This window comes from Cibotium barometz, chromosome 26 (genome assembly GCF_041138505.1).
Source record: "Cibotium barometz isolate CiBa-2024 chromosome 26, ASM4113850v1, whole genome shotgun sequence".
In the NCBI taxonomy this organism is placed as follows: Eukaryota; Viridiplantae; Streptophyta; class Polypodiopsida; order Cyatheales; family Cibotiaceae; genus Cibotium; species Cibotium barometz.
Window position 1 is genome coordinate 5566098 of NC_141071.1, and position 19965 is coordinate 5586062.

Here is a 19965-nt window from a genome sequence, read left to right on the forward strand (position 1 = left end):
TTTTATGTAACATCATACAATATTAATACATAGCCCCATTGTGAGCCCTAGTTCGGGACATGTCAGGCACAAGCTACGTAGGTCAATCTCCTAAGCCATAGGTGTCAGAGTCAACCCCTTAACCCAGTTCGAGATTTCAGCAGCTACCATCATATAGAAGCATGTAGAAGTCAACCTAGCATTAGGTCTGGCATCACAAGTATCTTAGCACAAGCATATAGCTTATGGGCCAGCCCTAGGCCACCCCATAAGGCAGCCCACATGGGGCTTTGCCTTGGTTGATGCTTAAGGCATTGTAGCCCCACATAACTCCTAGTCGGCAACATTTATAGGCCATATACAGCCAGTCGGCCAGCACTAGATGTCAATTGCCCAACATCTCATGTCATGTCGGGTAGCAAGCATAGCATTTAATGCTAAAAATCACACAAGTCATAGGCTGTAAGAACTGGCCAACAGCAACATATATGCACCGACCAACATAATTTCACTCATATATAAGCAGCCCATAACCCCTTGCATAAATCATTTCATTGATTAGAATTCAGCAATGCAGTTCAAGAGAACATGTGTGCTCGAGTACCCCAAGGGTTCTTAGAGCATACAATCAGCCTCAAGCACTCAGTGCTTCACTCCAAGACAGCATAGAAGATCCTCTCATCTTCAGCCAGCATATGTGCATATCCTCAGCACTTCTAGATTTGCATAAGTAGCTTCATAGAATCTTCTACAATGCTATTGGTTCAACATATGGTTCAGCCTGTGTTCGGTCTTTTTTTTTCCCCGAGAAAAAGATCGTTCTATTAGTTATCGAGAAAAACAGTCAAAAGTGGCTAATTACAAATCCATCTCCAAAGGGAAATGCGAGTCAAGATGAACAAAGAGGATGCACTTCTCCTCTAGCTCGCCGCTCTAGGAGGAGACGGGTATCTCATACAATTTGTGGGGGGGAAATAACCACACTGGTGGTTTGTAATGCCAAGTGGACTCGCCACCACTATCTGTAAGAAAGGGACCTTGCCACCAGATCCCAAGGAAGGGCCCCCAACGCTTCCTCATGCAGTCTAAGCCGCCCTGAAGCTACCTCCACTGACCTTGTAGAGTATGAATGATATCGAGCCACATGCTCCAAATATACTCCGCTAGCAAGGTGAGGGTGCCTTCGATGCATCGAGCTCTCCGTATATACAATGCGGCTATACTACTGCAAATCTCCTATCTTTGGCTAGAACCTGGGGTCCAACGACCAGTAGGCGAAACTGGAACTGGCATAGTAGAAATACAAAGGTGAGACACCTGAAGGGCTAGTCCCCCACCTTCCTCCTCATACAGCATGATGATCGCGGCCTCAGTGGCCAAAGCAACAATGCCCCAAGTAACAATACAGGCCAGAGCCCGATCCATAGTGAAGATGCGTAGGATCCTCTACCAGACCTGTTGAGCCTTTGGGCAATCCCAAAGATAGTGTCACTAAGAGTCATGGGGATGGACACACCTCTGACATATTGATGGATTAGGCATTAGACTTCTAATCAAGAGCTTGTGGGCAAGGAGAAGATTGAAGCTTCTCGTGGCGTCGTGATGGCCAAGTGTTAGCATCACCTTTGCTAACAAGTAGTCATAGAGTGGTCACTCTAAGGTTAGTCGTAGTAGAGTGGTCACTCTAAGATTAGTCGTAGTTGTAGAGTGGTCACTGTGCGAGTAGTCGCCATCATAGTCACAGAGTGGCTACTATTGAGATATCGAGCTCAACTAGTGCTACAGTGGTGAGTGGACATTGATAACCCACTTGGTTGATAGCTTCCCTAATTATACCATTAGCATGGTTGGTGAGATTATGGTTGATATGCCACGACGAGTGAGTGCCAACTGCTAAGTTCCTATGTGGCAACTGCCATAGGAAAAGAGTGATCTTCCACAGCCGAAAGCTATCCCACATCCGCTTCCAGAAATCTGCGAGAAAATGCAACGGGGGAGACCCTAGGACTGCCAATGTGCTGTTGGTGTTGGAGTGCCCTCCACCTCTGACACCTGAATCTTGTGGCCCAGCCATGCCGTGTAAGCAAAGAAGGGGGTACCAAGCGACTCCTCTCTATCCTCTGGATCCTACCATGTCCACTCTCCCAAGTCCCACTGGAGGCTCATAATAGCCGGCCCTCTTACATCCATAGCCGCCAGTCTCTCTCTGGCCACCTTGGCCGGTGGAGGGTCGATGTGCCACGCATGTGTGAAAACCAATCACCCTCACCCTCTGCAAGGTCCATCCCCTAAGGTCCTCTACAAGTGAGGAGTCACATGAATGAAAAGATTTCTTGGCTAAGCCTTATATAGCCTTTTGGACACCCGCTCATGCTGGCCAACCGCTGTCAGCCAGCTCCAATGGACATAAAATCCATTAAAGCTGCTGACCGCCCAGAATGCCTTGAGGCTTGCACACCAGACCAACCTGGTCCTGATCCCTTCTGGTGTCCTCCTGTGCCCTGCTCATGCCCTAAATGGTTTGTTTATGTGCTGCGCTTCAGGGATTAGCATGTCCATATGCATGCACATGACATTACTACAGCCCGAGCTTGTTTCTCATCCATCTTCATCACCATTAAATTTTCATACAATATTCCAAAAGGGGTGGGGTTTCTGATGTTGTTGCTGTTTTGAGGATATCACCCATCCCTTTACTGCCTCAAAGGTTTTGAATTCAGTCCTCCTCCGTGTCAAGGTTCCTAGCACAAAAATAGTTTATACTTTGCCATACTTTAACATGAGAAAGGGTACAAACATCAGGACCTCAAGAAATACCCACCCATTAATTTACCGTGTAAAAGTGAATCATCAGATACCAACAAAGATACACACAAATTGAGAAGGAAGAATGATGGCGCATGCGTGCACACACGCACATGCATGAACAAGCACAAACACAGAGGAAGACCATATAGAATGTGACAAACTATGTAAGAGAATGGTGGAAAGTTTTAAGCATGGAAAAATGTGCACACCAAACGCAATGGAAAGCCGAGTATATTTACTGATACCCTGTCCACAAATCCGGCCCTTTCCCTTGGATGATGAAATTTACATGTTGAGCCAAACTTGCAGGTTCCAGTCTTCAAATAGTACTGCAGCGGAACACATTGAGTCAAGGAGTGCTACAACTTGCTACAAGAAGCTCCAATTAGTGTTGATATAAGTGATTATGCCAAACCTGACATTCGGGATGTCCAACCCGCTCTGGATATTCTCCATTATCTCTTGCTAGTGCTGCAGCCTGGAATGCCAACAAATGTACTGTCTTTTACTACCATTTTCATGGGGTATAATTATTATGTAGGTTGACAGTTGAGAATGTATGTGAGGGAAATATAGACCGATGTGAAGACGACATACCAGCTTTCTGTTAGGAGGATGATTGTAACGGCAGCTCATACCAAAGGCACATTGGCCTGTGCGAATGTAGTAGACACAGCCAGGCTCACCAGGCCGTTGCGGAAAAGGGCCTGCACCAAAGTATGCTTCCCCTGGTGACTGTGATGTCATCCTGTGCCACATTGCTTCTGCAATAGAGAATTTATCAGAACTGAATCCCCTTGAGGAAATTATGAGGCAGCACCTGGCTGACTCCAAAGGGTTTATGGGGGAATAGGCATGCATAAAACATGTTAAAGAGTGAGCCTGGATTGTATCCTTGGACAATGTGAAGCTACAGGCGAGACTCTCAGTATGCGGAGCCATGGAAATGCAAAGGACACAGGCACTATGGACATTCTTTGCGATTCCAGGATCAAAAGCAAGAGAACATTGTCCGAGAAGCATCCCAAAGAGCAACCATGTGAGAAACGCACAAGCACCCGCACTGCACTGCACTGCACTCCTCTCTCTCTCTCTCTCTCTCTCTCTCTCTCATACACACACACACACACACACACACACACATACACAGAGAAAGACATACGCAAAAGGGAGCCCAAGTACCTTCGAGATTTGAGGAGACGCCAGCAAAGCCTGAAGCAGAAGAAGGGATCGCTGCATGGTGATGCTGAAGATTATGATGCTGCGGCGAGTTGTGCAAATGCCAATCTTCAAGGGCCCAATAAGGGCGCGGGAGAGGGGGCGCGTTTAAGGCGAGGCGATGAGAGCCGGGGCGCTTGGCAGAAGCAAACTGGTGTTCCATGGATCATACTGCAATCAATCCAGATGAGAGAACTGCGAGGATAATATAGGGTTTGAAAGCTCGGCTATGGCGATGGGATGGGGGGCGGGTTGAGAAAATCAGAAGCAAGAGAAGGGGAGAGAGGGAGGGTGAGGACGAAAGTGTGGTTGAGGGAGTGACAATGACGACTCCACGTCACCTTCCATGTCCGCGCAAATTCCACCTCGCAGCCAAACATTTTAAGCCACGTAGGACTTCTCCTCCTTCGGACATGCTGTGGGTCCCCGCCATGCCATCTGGCGTACGTAGGCTTGCTCCCGCTTTTTTGTTTTTTTTTTGGGCAATTTTTTAAACGCAGAGTCGCGTCTCTCTATATTATGCACCCAAAATCTTTTTGTGCATTTAATTAAATAAAAACAAAGCACAAGTCAATAATGACCTGCCAGCTAATTAGAAAGTTGTCTTTTAAACACACGCACCATCTAAACGACCATTTGCACAATAGGGGGGGCATGGGATGTGTAGGATGGTGGGTTAAGGGGTGTTGGGTGCAGGGTTCGGAAAACAATTTTAGGGAAAAGGAACTAAATCTTTTTCACCACTAAATGAGAAGGAAATTGCTATTTTTGAGATGGTATTTTCTATGTGAACTTAGAAAATATAACTAAAACTTGTAAAATTTGAAAGGGTTTTATTTCCTTCTCGCAAGAATTTGAGAAGGATTTTCCTGAAGTTGAACAAGTTCTAGGCTAAACCGAACCCGTCTTTTCCCGAACCCTGGTTGGGTGGGCTCCAATGACGGAGAATTGTAACTCGCCTACTTCATGAGTGGAGAAGACGGCCATATCAACCATTAGAGTGGTTATTGCATCAACATTTCTAGTCTTCTACTAGAGCACACACATTCTCAAGGTTTCAATTTGGGCACGAAATGAGTGATTATCAAATTCTTACCTCTCTTACCCATAATGATCAGTATATTATTGTCACTTCTTTCCAACCTCATAAACTAGTGGATGTAATTAACTTAACTACCCATTTTCTATGGCATGCTTCAACTTGCTTATTTGGAGACTCATGCATTGTAAGCTCCCACAGAAAATGAAACAAGTAACCAAATAGGAAAGTGGACAAACATTCATATGTTTTTCCCTTATGTAAATTTACCGCGCAAAAAGTGCCAAGCAGCTTTTTCCAAGTGAACTCATTACACGATTATGCAATCTATCATTGGGAGGCTATTGCCACGTTTAAAAACAAATTGGGCAAGAGCACTCAAACATATTTGGAAAGGAAAATCTTCTTTTTCTTTTCACTTAATCATGCAAAATTTTCTTTAATCATCATCATTTTCTTTATAGCATTATGCAAAATTAAAAACCCATCATTTTCTAATATATTTGGAATGAAAAGTATATATTTTCTAATGTATTTGGAAAGAAAAGTATCATCATCTTCTACACAAATCAGAAAAACATTTTGATTATATGATTGGATAGAGTATGAAAAATATGTCATTTTTTTCTTTCTATAGATTGTCAATCCAAGCTACAATTTTAGAGTTATAAGTATAGACCACCCAAAAATATCCCATTTTTTCTTTTAACAACTCATCAATCCATCGAGCAATGGTTTGAGAGTTATGCCAATTTTTAACCACCATCATGTTGATTTTGCATGGTTTTGACCATCATCATATCTCCAAGAATCCTTTCTCTAGCGAAAGGATCCTAGGAGACACGAGTTCTATGCGGGAGACTTTCACATATGATCTCACATACACACGTCTGAACCCTTTCAATGGACTGATTAAACAAGTAGAGGGTCAAGGAATTAAACAAATTGAGGCATGGGGAATATTGGATAATGGGCAAAAGTCCGATCCAGCTATACCATAGCCTATGGGTACTGGTAGATTACAGCCAATCTGAGGTCCTAGGACTCTTTCGCTAGAGGCGAAAGGGTCCTTGGAGACAATATGATGACGATTAAGACCATGCAAAATCAACATGATGGTGGTCAAAAATTGGTCAAGACGGTAGCTTAGATTAACGAGCTACAAAAAGAAAAAGGCAGACTATTTTTGTGTTGTATCCAACCATGCAGTTTTTAAAAAAATGGAATTTTTAACTCCTCCAAGGATCCTTTGGAAAAATGATCATGGTAAAAGAAATAGTCATAACTTTCAAACAGTAGCTCGAATTGATGAGTTATTTAAAATAATAATATTCTATTCAACCATACAATCAATAATGTTTCGAGAAAATTTAGATTTCCAAAAATAATGGAAGGGAGAGAGATGGTCATCATGCCAGACCCCAAGCTTATTAATAATAAGCTTGTATTTGTTGTACTCCTTTGCACCAAAAATGGTAATAATTCTTTGAGAAGTTGTTGTGCTTACAATACTATATTATTTATTTTAAATGTGTTTTTATTAAAAAGTTCTATTTTAGAGCTTGACAATGCTGCCAAAGATTTTTTCTTTCCTTGTCAAGTATTGTTTCTTAGAGGGGCTAAACAAAGGCCCTTTAGCTAAATCTACACCTAGGCATGCCATAGATCCCCCCCCCTTTATTAAAAAAAAATGTAGTTATGTAGTGGCAGTATGTAAAGAAAATTTTGTTTTAAGGTAAATTTAGAGCCAAAAAAAGAAAGAAGAGAAAGAGTGGAGTTTGCAATAGTGTTGTGAAGAAAGAAATACCACTTTTTAGAGCATTAACAACTTCGTTAAGCTCGATGCTAAGAGGTTTTTACCCGAAGAATGGTATCCCCCAAGAATTAGCTCAAAAGAGCAAGAACCCAAGAAACCTTCAATAGGAAACAAGCATTATTGGGCTACACTCGAAAGTTGAAACTTGCTCTAGAAGTTTGGCATTGGATCATAGCTATTGCAATCGAGACCTTAAGGGAAGCTCGCAACAGCCTCATGAAAAAAATCATAGGCTAATCATCACTAAAGAATGGTCCAAGTGAAAAAAGTTTGAACGTTTCTTCAATAGGCTTCTAAAAACAACATAATATCTAAGAACAACATAATGTTCTAAGTTTGAACGTTTCTTCAATAGGCTTCTAAAAACAACATAATATCTAAGTTTGTTAGAAACTTGTAACGTAGCAAAAAAAATGTACCCATTTTCCTAAAAAAGATACATGTGTTTACAAAAAAATGTAGCCATTTTCCTATGTAAGGTACATGTGTGATTATAATTGTTAGCCCTTGCAGATCCACAGGCAAAAAGATGGACAATGCATCTTCATGTTGCTATGTTTTCCCCTCCTTGAGACCTTGTCCCCAATGCTTTGAATTGGGTGATGTAGTTTGATTACATAGGCATGACTTTTGACTCATGTTTGCTAGCTTAGTATGGATTGATTCATTGATATATGTAAGCATGGCCATGAGATGTTGTAGAGCATCTTTAAACCTAAGGTTTATAAGGCATGGGGTTGTAATAATAAATTCTACTCTAAGAAAGCAATGTTTGCTAACCTAAAATGGCTCACTTCAAAGAACAAACAAAGTTGAATGGTGAAAAGCCTTGGAATTTTTCTCTTCATATGGGGGAATTTTAATAAGGTCCCTCATGCATGCCATTAATGTAAATATACCATGCTACATTTTCCTCTCATTCTACAAACTTAACAATGTGATATTGGTTTTATTACTTCCTATATCGTCACATTCCTTGAGTGCTCTCTTTGCTCACAATCTCCAAATGTCTTGAAGAAATCGTAAACTTATTCTACCTTCTTAGTTGCACATGTTTTGTCCTAGAAAAGCATCTACATGTTTAACAATGTCTTTTAAAAAGGTGTCTAGATGTAATGTCATGTATTCATATAAATTGGCAAACATGGCAATATGTTCGCTTGTAGAGAAATGCGGCTACACCCATCATGGTTTGGAACAAGCAACATTATATATTTGTTTAGGATTTTAAGCATGACTAGCTTGCATGGCCCTTACCTCATAAAATAATCATTAGTGCTAGTTTGACTTTATGAAATAAGATAATTATAATTTAGTGGTTTTTTGGAGATATTGATAGCAAGTCATTTTAAAGAGACTCATCTAGGGGATTGTTACCAACAAATAGCATAGAAAAATAGCATTAAATATCTCTTTTGAGTATGGCCTCATACACACTTGTGCACTGATTTGTGCATTTTCTCAATAAAAGGAATGTAACTGGTTGATGTTCACATACCATTTTGATTAGAAAGTGTAACTTGTTTTTATGTTCACATATTTTTTTAATAAGAAAGCATAATTTTTTATGTTCACATACCTTCTTGATAAGAAACTTATTGATGTTTAGAGACCTTTTTGATAAGACATCATAAAATTGCATTCACATGCACCTTGAAGCATCATTCCATGCATGTAAATGGCAAGCTTATTATTACTTGAACGTGTGCTTCCTATACCATTTCACATATCACTGAGAATATGTGCATTATTTTGATGCTCATGAGGGTTTTTTTTCACTCTCATGAGGGTTTTATGAAAATTGTAAAAAGAGATAAGTGGCCAAACTAAGAATTTTATGAAAATCATAAAAAGAGATAAGTGACCAAATATTGCTTTGACTCAATTACCTTCTTGGTATTCGCATAAACATTTCAATATGGAGAGAACTCAACAAGTCTTGAACATTTTCTTTCATTCCAAAGTTTATGAAAGTGTGTTCAAAGTAGATTTATTCATGTCTTGATTGTTACATCGTATAGCATATGATCACAAATGTTAATCTCTAGGACAATTTTAATCTTTGCAAAAGTTTTTTGTTTTCTTATGGCCAAGCCTTACTACCCAAACATTGATCTTTATGACAATTTTAATCTTTGCAAAAGTTTTGGGTTTTCTTATATCCAAGTCCTACTACACAAATGTTGATCTTTATGACAATTTTAATCTTTGCAAAAGCTTTAGGTATTCTTAAATCCAAGTCCTACTACCCCCTCTTCCATCCCCATGAATGTGATAGTCTCTTAATATTGGGGTGAAAATCCCATGTATCTCTAGATGAACTCATTGCTCTTCCACCTCACCGTATGAAATTAGTCTTAACCTAGGTGTGCTAGCCCTGTAGCAAAACGAGCTTACAAAATATCTATGCCTAAAGCAATCAAATATCTATGCCTAAAGCAATTAAATTAAAAAACCAACTAAAACAACTCATAGACCAAGGATTTATATGACCTAGTGTATCTCCACGGGTGCTCCTATTTTACTTTAGAAGAAGAAAGATGGTTCCCTTAGATTATGTGTAGATTATCGAGGCATTAACCAATGTATCTCCATGGGGAACTCCTATTTTATTTCAGAAGAAGAAAGATGGTTCCCTTAGATTATGTGTAAACTATCAAGGCCTTAACTAATGCACTGTTAAAAATAAGTACCCTATACCTCGCATTGATGAACTTTGAATTCTCTTGAAATTTGAAACACACTAGCATATGGAGTGAGCAAAGGTGATAATAAATGTATGACAAAATATATTTTAGATGACATCAAAGCTAACTAGAGGCATACATCGTAATAACTTACAAGTTTATATATAACCTACACGAAGATAGAGCAAGTTGCCTTGTTCTCCTTCTCCCCCCTAAATGTTATGCAGATTCACGTGTTATTTTATTAAATATATATTTAGTTCTCAAATTTAATATGGCATCATGCTTGGGAATAATGTCCAGTTATTATAATAAAGATAATCACCAAGGTCTTTATGAGTTTCAACTCTTATATGCCATCTTTTGATCTCTTACATAAAAAATGCATCCAAAAGGGGGCCAATGCACATGTTTCCACTAATCCACTTAAAAGAAAAATGTAAACATAATGACCCACATTAATCATCCATCCACTATACTAGAGAAAGATAAAGAACATTTCTCAAAACATGGTTTATTTGATATGGAAATGGTACAGAAAAATGCGATGTCATGGCTTTGTTTTGTGTGTGTGTGCGCGCGCTCGTGTGTGTATTGTTTACTTGTGACTATGTAAACTTAACATAAAATAAGATTGTTGAATAACTTTGTGATGTCATGGGGAATCATTAAATCAAGTTATTAAGTGAATGTGACACTTTATATTGATTATGGGCACGAGCATATTCTCAAAACTAAGTTTTAGCAATTCAGTCACATGTTCTTTCATGCATTGTCAATGTATATTATATATAATGAACCTTTGGTTCTATTTTCTTGCTCTTTGAGTAGTTTGTAAGTTGCAAACCTTACATGGGGAGGTCGTAAGTTACACAATTCTCTCAACACATTAATGCCAACAACATAGCACTAGCAATGCAAGGATGCACAAATTTGCCTCAAAGGAGCCGGGCCATCTTATCTAGATGTTTTTTTATTTTCTAAGTATCTTTAAACTATATTAGTGGAATTAAAACTATCTAAGTACTTGTAACAGTACAATGGGAAGAATGAGATAGATTAGGGATAGCAGTGATAACTTGTCCCATGTTAAAAATATACAAGTACTTGTAAAGGGTACAATGGGCAAAATGGGATAGATTGGGGATATCAACCTTGATCTATCCCATTCTACCCAAATAGTATTTATTTGGCATAAGTGTCGGTATTAGCATTAGTCAATATACAACAATGGTTCCATATTGACGCTTTTGTCAATGCCCATACTAATGACATGATTAGTTTAGCTCAGATTTTATTGTATAATACCGGAATGGGGTTGATCGCTATATGAAAAGTTTTTCATTTGTTAGTGTTAAAAAGGAAACTCAAAGTAGGAATTTTGTACCTTTGAAAAGAAGGAGATAGTGTCGCCCCATCGTGAGGCCGAGTGGTTATGAGGAAATCCAAACATGGAGCTCCTGTGTTCAACCCTTCCTCATTGCAAAGCAGAAGAAACATGGTGAATAAAGTGACAGGCTAACTAACTTGTGGTTGTGCTTGACTTTGCCAGGAGGATGATGGAGGATGACATGTGCTTTAACCTTGCTTTGCATTTGTCAATCTCTTAAGTGATGTCTTTGTTTTGTTATTAGAACTTGCTAAGATCTTGATGTGTGATCAAACTTGCTTTATGTTTATCATTTAGTCTAGTATAAATTTTAGCATAAGGACACTTATCATTTAGTCTTTATGTTTATCATTTAGTCTAGTATAAATTTTAGCATAAGGACACTTATCAAGCTTGATGTGTGATCAAGCTTGCTTTGTATTTATCATTGACTCTAGCATAAATTTTAGCATAAGGACAATTATCATAAACAATGCGTACAAGAATTCCTTTTTTTTTTTTGTGGAGACTTCTAATCATACATGCACACACCTTTGCACATGACCTCCCCATGTTAGGGCGTTTTTCTTCTAATAGCATGCTAATAGCACAATGATAGTATTCATAAATAAGTAATGGATGTGCACAAGAATTTCCTCTTTTTTTTGAGATTTTTAAATCATACATGCACACATACATGCACAGGACCACCCCCTACACTATTTTCTTTTCTTTGATGTGCGACTAATTACAATGAATAGGAATTGAACATGGCACCTCCGCTAGAGAACTCGCTAGAGAACTTGATACCCTTACCAACTCGCCTATGTGCATACATGTGGGTGGTGGGAGCACGATAAGGTCGCTTGCTTTTTTTGCTTCCACCCACGTATGTCTAGATAACTTCTTTTCTTTACATACATACATGTGGGTGGAAGCATCACGACGATAAGGTGGCCTGCTTTTTGTCCCTTTTATAAAAATTAGTTGTCTAAAGATAAGTTATATGAAATGGTGATTGGGAGTTAGTTTTTACTTGCTCCAAACCATGCAAAGGGAAAAAAAATAGACCTGTCCTATCTACAAAGAGTTTTATTAGGAGCTTATCCTCCTACCGTACAAACTATGCACTACCAAACAAGTGTTATAGGCATTTGCACGGGAGACATGAACTTCCTCACAAATTATATCCTCCTACTACACAAGGAGGCATCATGGTGGGCATTTACTATATATGCCTACTAAACAAGGAGGATTCATAGGCATTTAGTATATCCTGCTACACACAAGGAGGTTTCATAGGCATTTGCGAAGGTGTTTGAATGGGAGACATGAAATTTCTCACAAAGTATATCCTCCTACTAAATAAGGAGGTGTCATGGGCATTTAGTATAACCTCCTACTAAACAAGGAGGTTTTATAGGCATTTGGTATATCCTCCTACTATAAACAAGGAGGTTAAGCATTTGCAATTTGCATGGGAGACATAAGCATCCTCAACAGAGAGCAATTGACATAAGTCCAGGCTTATTGTGGATTGGACATATTTTGGTAAAATTATTATGGCTAATGTTGAACTTGATGGGGAGACATGGAGTTAAAGAAGAAGAGATGGCATTAGCAAAATAAGCAACAAGTATTCTCACTTTTTTTCCCCGAAAAAGAGATCCTTCTATTAGTTACCAAAAGAACAGCCATGTAGGCTAAGTACATACTCAACTACATAGAGGGAGCGATAATCAAAATGATAAAAAGGGGGGGGGGCAGGGGGGTGCTCTTCTTTCCAGGCTAGCCACTCTAGGGTGAGGAGGCTACCTCATACAATTGGGGTGGGAGACCACACCAATTGTTTATGCCAAGTGATCTCACCACACCACCGTCAGTGAGAAATGGGTCGTGATGTCAAGTCTGTAGTAGGAAGGCCTCATGACTCTTCTACATGCATTCAGAGCCACCCTAAAGCTTCCCCTATTGTCCATAGAGGGGTGTGGTCCACCTAAACCCTGAATGTTATATGGGACAATTTGCACATGTAAGAGTGGTGGGAGTGGATGTTGGAATTAGGGTTGCAGGAAAGCACTCAAAGCTTGGAGAAGAAGAAGCAAGAATGCACACAACACACAGTGTATTAAATTGTGTCAAAGTTAGCCCTAGAAGGATGGGCATATATACAAACCGGCGGGGGACAAAACCTCTTAAGGAGGGAAAAAGTGCCCCGACGGTCCTAAGTGTGTTCACACACATCACTGCCTATATATATATATGACAACAAATCCCCCCTGGGAGTGATGGTGTGAACAAGAGTTGGCACTCATGTATAGGGAAGTGCCATGCCCGAAGTAGATTAGTCCACAAAGGGGAGCAAGCCCAAAGCTTTCCGGAAAGCTTCAAACTTCTCATGAGGAAGCGCCTTTGTGAAAAGATCGGAGAGGTTGTCCTGTGTTGGCACATATACTAAACTAATCTCTCCTACTGAGAGTCTCTCCCTGACATAGTGATAATGCACCTCAATGTGCTTTGTGCGAGCATGAAAAATTGGGTTTCTCACAACTGCCAATGCGCTCTGACTGTTAGTGTAGATATGTTGGAATTAGGGTTGCAGGAATGCACACACAACTTCAAGAAGATGAGGAAGCTTGAGCACAACACAGTAGTGTATTATGAGTGCCAAAAATGAAAGATAACAAGCCCTAGAAGATAATGGGCGTATATACAATGCACGGGGGAAAAAACCTCCTAGTGAGGGAAAAAGTGCCCCGGCGGTCCTAAGTGTGTTCACACACATCACTACTATAATATGGTAACAAATCCCCCCTGGAGTGATGCGGTGAACAAGAGCTAGCACTCATGTATAGGGAAGTGTCTAGCTATGTGGACGAATCCACAAAAGGGAGTAAGCCCAAAGCTTTGCGAAAAGCTTCGAACTTCTCACGAGGCAGAGCCTTTGTGAAAAGGTCTGCAAGGTTATCCTGTGTTGGCACATAAGCCAAACTGATCTCTCCTGCAGAGAGTCTCTCCCTGACATAATGGTAGTGCACCTCAATGTGCTTCGTACGAGCATGGAACACTGGGTTCCGCGCAACTGCCAATGCGCTCTGACTGTCAGTGAAGATGGTGGTGGCAGATGGCTGCCCAACATCCAAATCAGCCATAAGGCGTCTGAGCCACACACACTCAACCGTAGCTGTGAAAGCTGCCCTGTACTCAGCTTCACAACTAGAAGTGGCCACAGTAGGCTGCTTCTTGCTCAACCATGATATGCATGAGCTTCCAAGCATGAAGCAAAAACCACTCGTGGACACGCGTGTGTCATAACAACCAGCCCAGTCAGAATCTGAAAAAGCATGTAAATCTGGCGGCAATGATCCCCCCTTGGGATAAAACAACCCAAGATGCCGAGTACCACTCAAATAGCGAAAGATACGCTTCACTGCCTGCCAATGCTTAATGCCTGGGCTATGCATAAATCTGCTCACCTGTGAGACTGCAAACTGAATGTCTGGCCTCGTAATGCATACATAAATGAGGCAACCAACAGCTGTCTGATAGAGTGTGACATCAAAGTGATCTCCAGCATCATGAAGACTCAACTTCAAACCTGTCTCCATTGGAGTAGCAATAGGCTTGCAGTCTTCAAGGCCAAATCTCCGCAACAATGTTTCAATATACTTTGTTTGACACAAAGCAATACCTCCATCACACTGCTTAAATTGTATCCCCAAATAATGATGCAAATGCCCCAAATCTGACATCTCAAAAGAGGCATTCAAATCAGCCTTAAAATCAGCAATATGACTCTCATTTGGTCCTGTGAGCAGCATGTCATCGACATAGAGAGCAATGATTAGATGTACACCATCCACACGTTTAGCATACAAAGTGCTTTCTGTTGGACTATTCTGAAACCCATGTGCAGTCAAATATGCATGTATTTTTTCATACCAAGCTCGTGGAGCTTGCTTTAAACCATATAAAGCCTTTTTTAACCTGCACACTTTGTTTTCCTGCCCTCTTTGAACAAAACCACGAGGCTGCGATACATACACCTCCTCATGCAAATCTCCATTTAAGAACGCAGTTTTTATGTCCAGCTGATGTACATTCCAACCATTATGAGCTGCTAATGCACAGATGCTACGAACAGTGGTCATACGACATGTGGGAGCAAAAGTCTCATCAAAATCAATGCCCTTCTCTTGAGCATAACCTTTTGCAACAAGCCTAGCCTTATGGCGATCCACTGTGCCATCAGGCTTACGCTTCAATTTGTATACCCACTTAGTGCCAATGGCCTTCTTGCCAGGGGGCAAGTCACATAAAGACCATGTACCATTCTTCATAATAGCATCGTATTCTGCTTGCATAGCAGCCATCCAATTTTTTGAACTTTGTGCCTCATCAAATGAAACAGGCTCACTTTCATCGCACATACTAGAAACAGCCAATGCATAACAATCTGACGCATAAGAGGCACCATGAGAGCCAGAACGAGTGCGACTAGACAAAGGGGCATCCAACTTGCTGTCACGCAAAGTCTGCACCAGCCATCTAGGCATATTCCTAGAGCCCTCAATCTCTTGTCTCTCATCCTCAAGTGCATCATGCACATCTGCATCAGATATAGGCTGATCTGTGCCATCATTTAAAACCTGCATAGGCTGAAAAACTGCCTCATGAGGTATTGCACTTGACTGTGCACCACTGAAAAGAGGCAACAATGTATCATAGACATCACGTGAGCTGATATCTGTCTCCTTAGTACATGAAACCAAGGGCTGAACTGCATCTTCCACAAATACAACATCACGGCTAACCAAAATGCGCTTTGTCTGTGGATGATACAAACGATAGCCTTTGCTCTCAGCACTATAGCCAACAAAAATACATTTGACAGCTTTGTCATCCAATTTTCTGCGATGTTGCACAGGCACTAATGCATATGCCAGGCAACCAAAAACACGTAAATGGCCAACAGATGGCTTGCGGCTATGCCAAGCCTCATATGGAGTGACAACCTGTAATGCTTTGGTGGGACACCTGTTTAGTACATAAGTGGCACACATGACAGCCTCAAGCCAAAAACCATGTGGTAGACTTTGACTCTTAACCATACATCTTGCCATTTCCATGAGAGACCTGTTTTTTCTCTCAGCCACACCATTTTGCTGTGGTGTATACGGCACTGTACATTGGTGTTTTATCCCACGCTCAGCCAGAAATGCATTAAATTCTGAAGACATATACTCCCCCCCTCGATCTGAACGGAGGGTGCCCATCTTACTTTCTGACACATTTTCAGCCATAACCAAAAACTGTTTGAAGCACAAAAACACTTCGGACTTTGCCTTCAAAGGATATACCCATGCATGCCTGGTAAAATCATCAATGAAAGTCACGAAGTAAAGGTAGTTTCCAAATGATGGAGTTTGCATGGGACCACAAACATCACTGTGAACAAGCTGCAATCTGCGTTCAGCTCTCACTGATCCATCTTTGGGAAAGGAAGCACGCTGCATTTTACCCAATATGCAGCCCTCACAAACATGCTTGACAGGTGCCTCAAGCTTAGGCAAAGAAGACACCATTTCAGATTTCTGCAGGCGCAGCAAACTTGCAAAATTCAGATGACCAAAACGTGCATGCCACAGTTTTGCATTTGAAATAGCCTGCGTATCCATAATAGCACATGCTGAATCCTCTACACATTTGCCATCCATATTGAGCTTATACAGCCCTCGACATAGTGAACCAGATGCTACAATGATGTCACCACAAGAGAGATCATGAACAGTACATCTGTCATCCACAAATTTTACAACCAAACCTGTTTTGGCAAATGCGGAGACTGACAGCAGATTCTTTTTGATCCCTGGCACATACAATGCATCAAAAAGTGTAAAGGTGTTGCCATTTGCAACATTCAGCACAATCTGTCCAACTCCTTCAACGGGATAAGAGGAGTTATTGGCACAAGTGACAGTATTCCCTGTGGGAGCAGACTCAAGGAAAGTGAATAAACTGCGCTGCGAGGTGATATGCTTAGTGGCACCACTGTCAAAGTACCATACATCTGAATCTACTGCAGACATACATGTGTCATGCAAAGATGGGTCATAACTGCACTGCGCATTGAATGCCCATTCTGTATCTAGCACAACATTAGCAGATTCATTGTTAGAAGGAGAGGCATCTGCAACAGCCATACCAGCCTCTTTCTTCTTAGCCTCTTTCGCAGCCAGCTTAGGACACGCTTTGATGACATGATCATTTCCCTTACAGTACTTGCAAAATGTCTTCTGTTTGTCACCCTTCTTCTCATCTTTGTCTTCCTTCTTTGGTTGCGCAGCATTTGCAGATTTCTGCTTACTAGAAGAAAAGCCAGCTTTACCTTTCCCGCTTCTCTGACTAGCAACGAAAGCTTGATCTGCGACACGCATAATATTCCTGTTTTGCCTTGACTGGTCTTCTTGCAGCAAAACAGAAACTAACTCCTCAAATGATAAGGCATTGGGATTGCCTTTCATCATCAAGCGAAGAGTGGAAGCAAAACCCTGATAAGAATCTGGTAGACCATTCAAAACAGTCTGCACAAGTGAACTGTCTGACAGGATTTCATCTGCAGAAATGAGCTGCTCTTTGAAATCCTTGATCTTTGTCAAAAAGCTATCCATAGAATCACCTTCGTTCATATGCTCACTCTCCAACTGTTTTCGGAGGTAAGCAACACGAGCCTCATTTCTTGCCTGATACAATGTGGCAAGTACATCCCAAGCATCCTTAGAAGTCCTGCAGGAGCGAATATGTGGGATAATGGTACGTTTGACAGACAGCGCAATCAAGGCATGAGCCTGCGCATCTCTACCATCCCAACGAATCTGCTCTGCTGAAAGTGGTGGTTCTCGAACAGCTGCTACAGCACTTGTGCCTGCACCATCATCAACAGTACCTGTTTCTGATGTGTTTGCAGCATTCCCAGCCACAATAGGACGTGCATCAATTCCCTGCACAATGTTCCATAACCCCTTTGCTACCAATACATGTCGCATCATATATGCCCACAATGGATAGTTGGTGCCATCCAACTTATCCTCAGCAGCCAACATGCGGAATACATCATTGTTGTCAGCCATGGCCAATGACTGTACTACTAGATGTAAATGCTGTCTGCAAGAGGAAAACCTGTATAAAATCGACCTGTGCTATGTAGCACAGCCCAAAACAGACGAATGGGCACCTGTCCTGCAGATTTCAATCTTGACAGAAAATCTGCACAGTAGGACGATTTTGCCTGCGCAGTACTTGGAATGCAAAAACGGAGGGCGAAATGACTTCAGATCAAAATTCTGAAATGACCAAGCCCTATGGGCTCTCCCACGGCATATACTAACCTGCAGACGCTCGTGAAATCTCGTCGCAATCGGAGGAGATGAAGCGGCAGGTGCCGGTGATGCTGCCCGGGAGGAGGAAGCCTGCTCTGATACCAATTGTTGGAATTAGGGTTGCAGGAATGCACACACAACTTCAAGAAGATGAGGAAGCTTGAGCACAACACAGTAGTGTATTATGAGTGCCAAAAATGAAAGATAACAAGCCCTAGAAGATAATGGGCGTATATACAATGCACGGGGGAAAAAACCTCCTAGTGAGGGAAAAAGTGCCCCGGCGGTCCTAAGTGTGTTCACACACATCACTACTATAATATGGTAACAAGATAGAGGTGGCAGACTCCTGTCCAACACCCAAGTTAGCCACCCATAAGCCGTCTGAGCCACACACACTCAACCGTAGCTGTGAAAGTTGCCCTGTACTTAGCTTCACAACTAGAAGTGGCCATAGTAGGTTGCTTCTTGCTCAACCAAGATATGCATGAGCTACCGAGCATGAAACAAAAACCACTTGTGGACACTCTTGTGTCATAGCAATCAGCCCAATCTGAGTCCGAAAAAGCATGTAAATCTGGCGGCAACGATCCCCCCTTGGGATAAAACAACCCAAGATGTATGGTGCCACTCAAGTAGTAGCGAAAGATGCGTTTAACTACCTTTCAATGTTGAGATCCTGGGCTATGCATAAACCTGCTCACCTGTGAGACTGCAAACTGAATGTCCGGCCTTGTAATGCATACATAAATGAGGCAACCAACAGATAGAGTGTGACATCAAAGTGATCTCCAGCATCATGAAGACTCAACTTCAAACGTGTCTCCATTGGAGTAGCAATAGGCTTGCAGTCTTCAAGGCCATCTTTAAGGCCAAACTTCAAGGCCAAACTTCAAGGCCAAATCTCCGCAACTATGTCTCAATATACTTTGTCTGACACAAAGCAATATCTCCATCACACTGCTTAAATTGTATCCCCAAATAATGATACAAATGCCCCAGATCTGACATCTCAAAAGAGGCATTCAAATCAGTCTTAAAATCAGCAATATGACTCTCATTTGGTCCCAATGCACAAATGCTACAAATGGTAGTCATACGACAAGTGGGAGCAAAGGTCTCATCAAAATCAATGCCATGTTCTTGAGCATAACCCTTTGCAACAAGTCTAGCCTTATAGCGATCAACACTGCCATCTGGCTTTCGTTTCAACTTAAAAACCCACTTACATCCAATGACCTTTTTACCAATAGGCAAATCACACAAAGACCATGTACCATTCTTCATTATTGCATCATATTCACTTTGCATTGCAGCCAACCAGTTTTTTGATTTTTGTGCCTCATCAAATAAAAGAGGTTCTTCCTCTTCACACATACTAGACACAGCCAAAGCATAACAATCTGATGCATAAGAGGCACGCTGAAAACCTGAATGAGTACGACTAGAAATAGGTGCATCAATTTTACTATCACGCAAGGTTTGCACGAGCCATTTAGGCATATCTCTAGCTTGCTCATTTTCGGCCCTATCCTCATAAATTACATCCTATAAATCTGCATCAGAAATAGGCTGATCTATGATGTCGTTTGAAATCTGCATAGGTTGAATATTTGCCTCATTAGGACTTACATTTGAATTCCCACCTGTAAACAAAGGCAACAACGTAT

The 19965-nt window shown here is 41.2% G+C and overlaps 1 protein-coding gene across 1 annotated transcript in view; it reads right to left on the reverse strand.

Moving 5' to 3' along the window:
• The window catches only part of LOC147623598 (zinc finger CCCH domain-containing protein ZFN-like), a 52629-nt gene extending 48301 nt beyond the window's left edge, over window positions 1–4328 (reverse strand). The window contains exons 1-4 of the mRNA XM_086820168.1: window positions 3970–4328; window positions 3385–3551; window positions 3203–3265; window positions 2997–3116 (exon numbers count right to left, since the gene is read on the reverse strand). Of these exons, the coding sequence (XP_086676294.1) occupies window positions 2997–3116; window positions 3203–3265; window positions 3385–3551; window positions 3970–4168 (549 nt within the window). The 5' untranslated portion in view covers window positions 4169–4328. The remainder of the gene's footprint in view (window positions 1–2996; window positions 3117–3202; window positions 3266–3384; window positions 3552–3969) is intronic.
• Between the last annotated feature and the right edge of the window lie 15637 nt (window positions 4329–19965).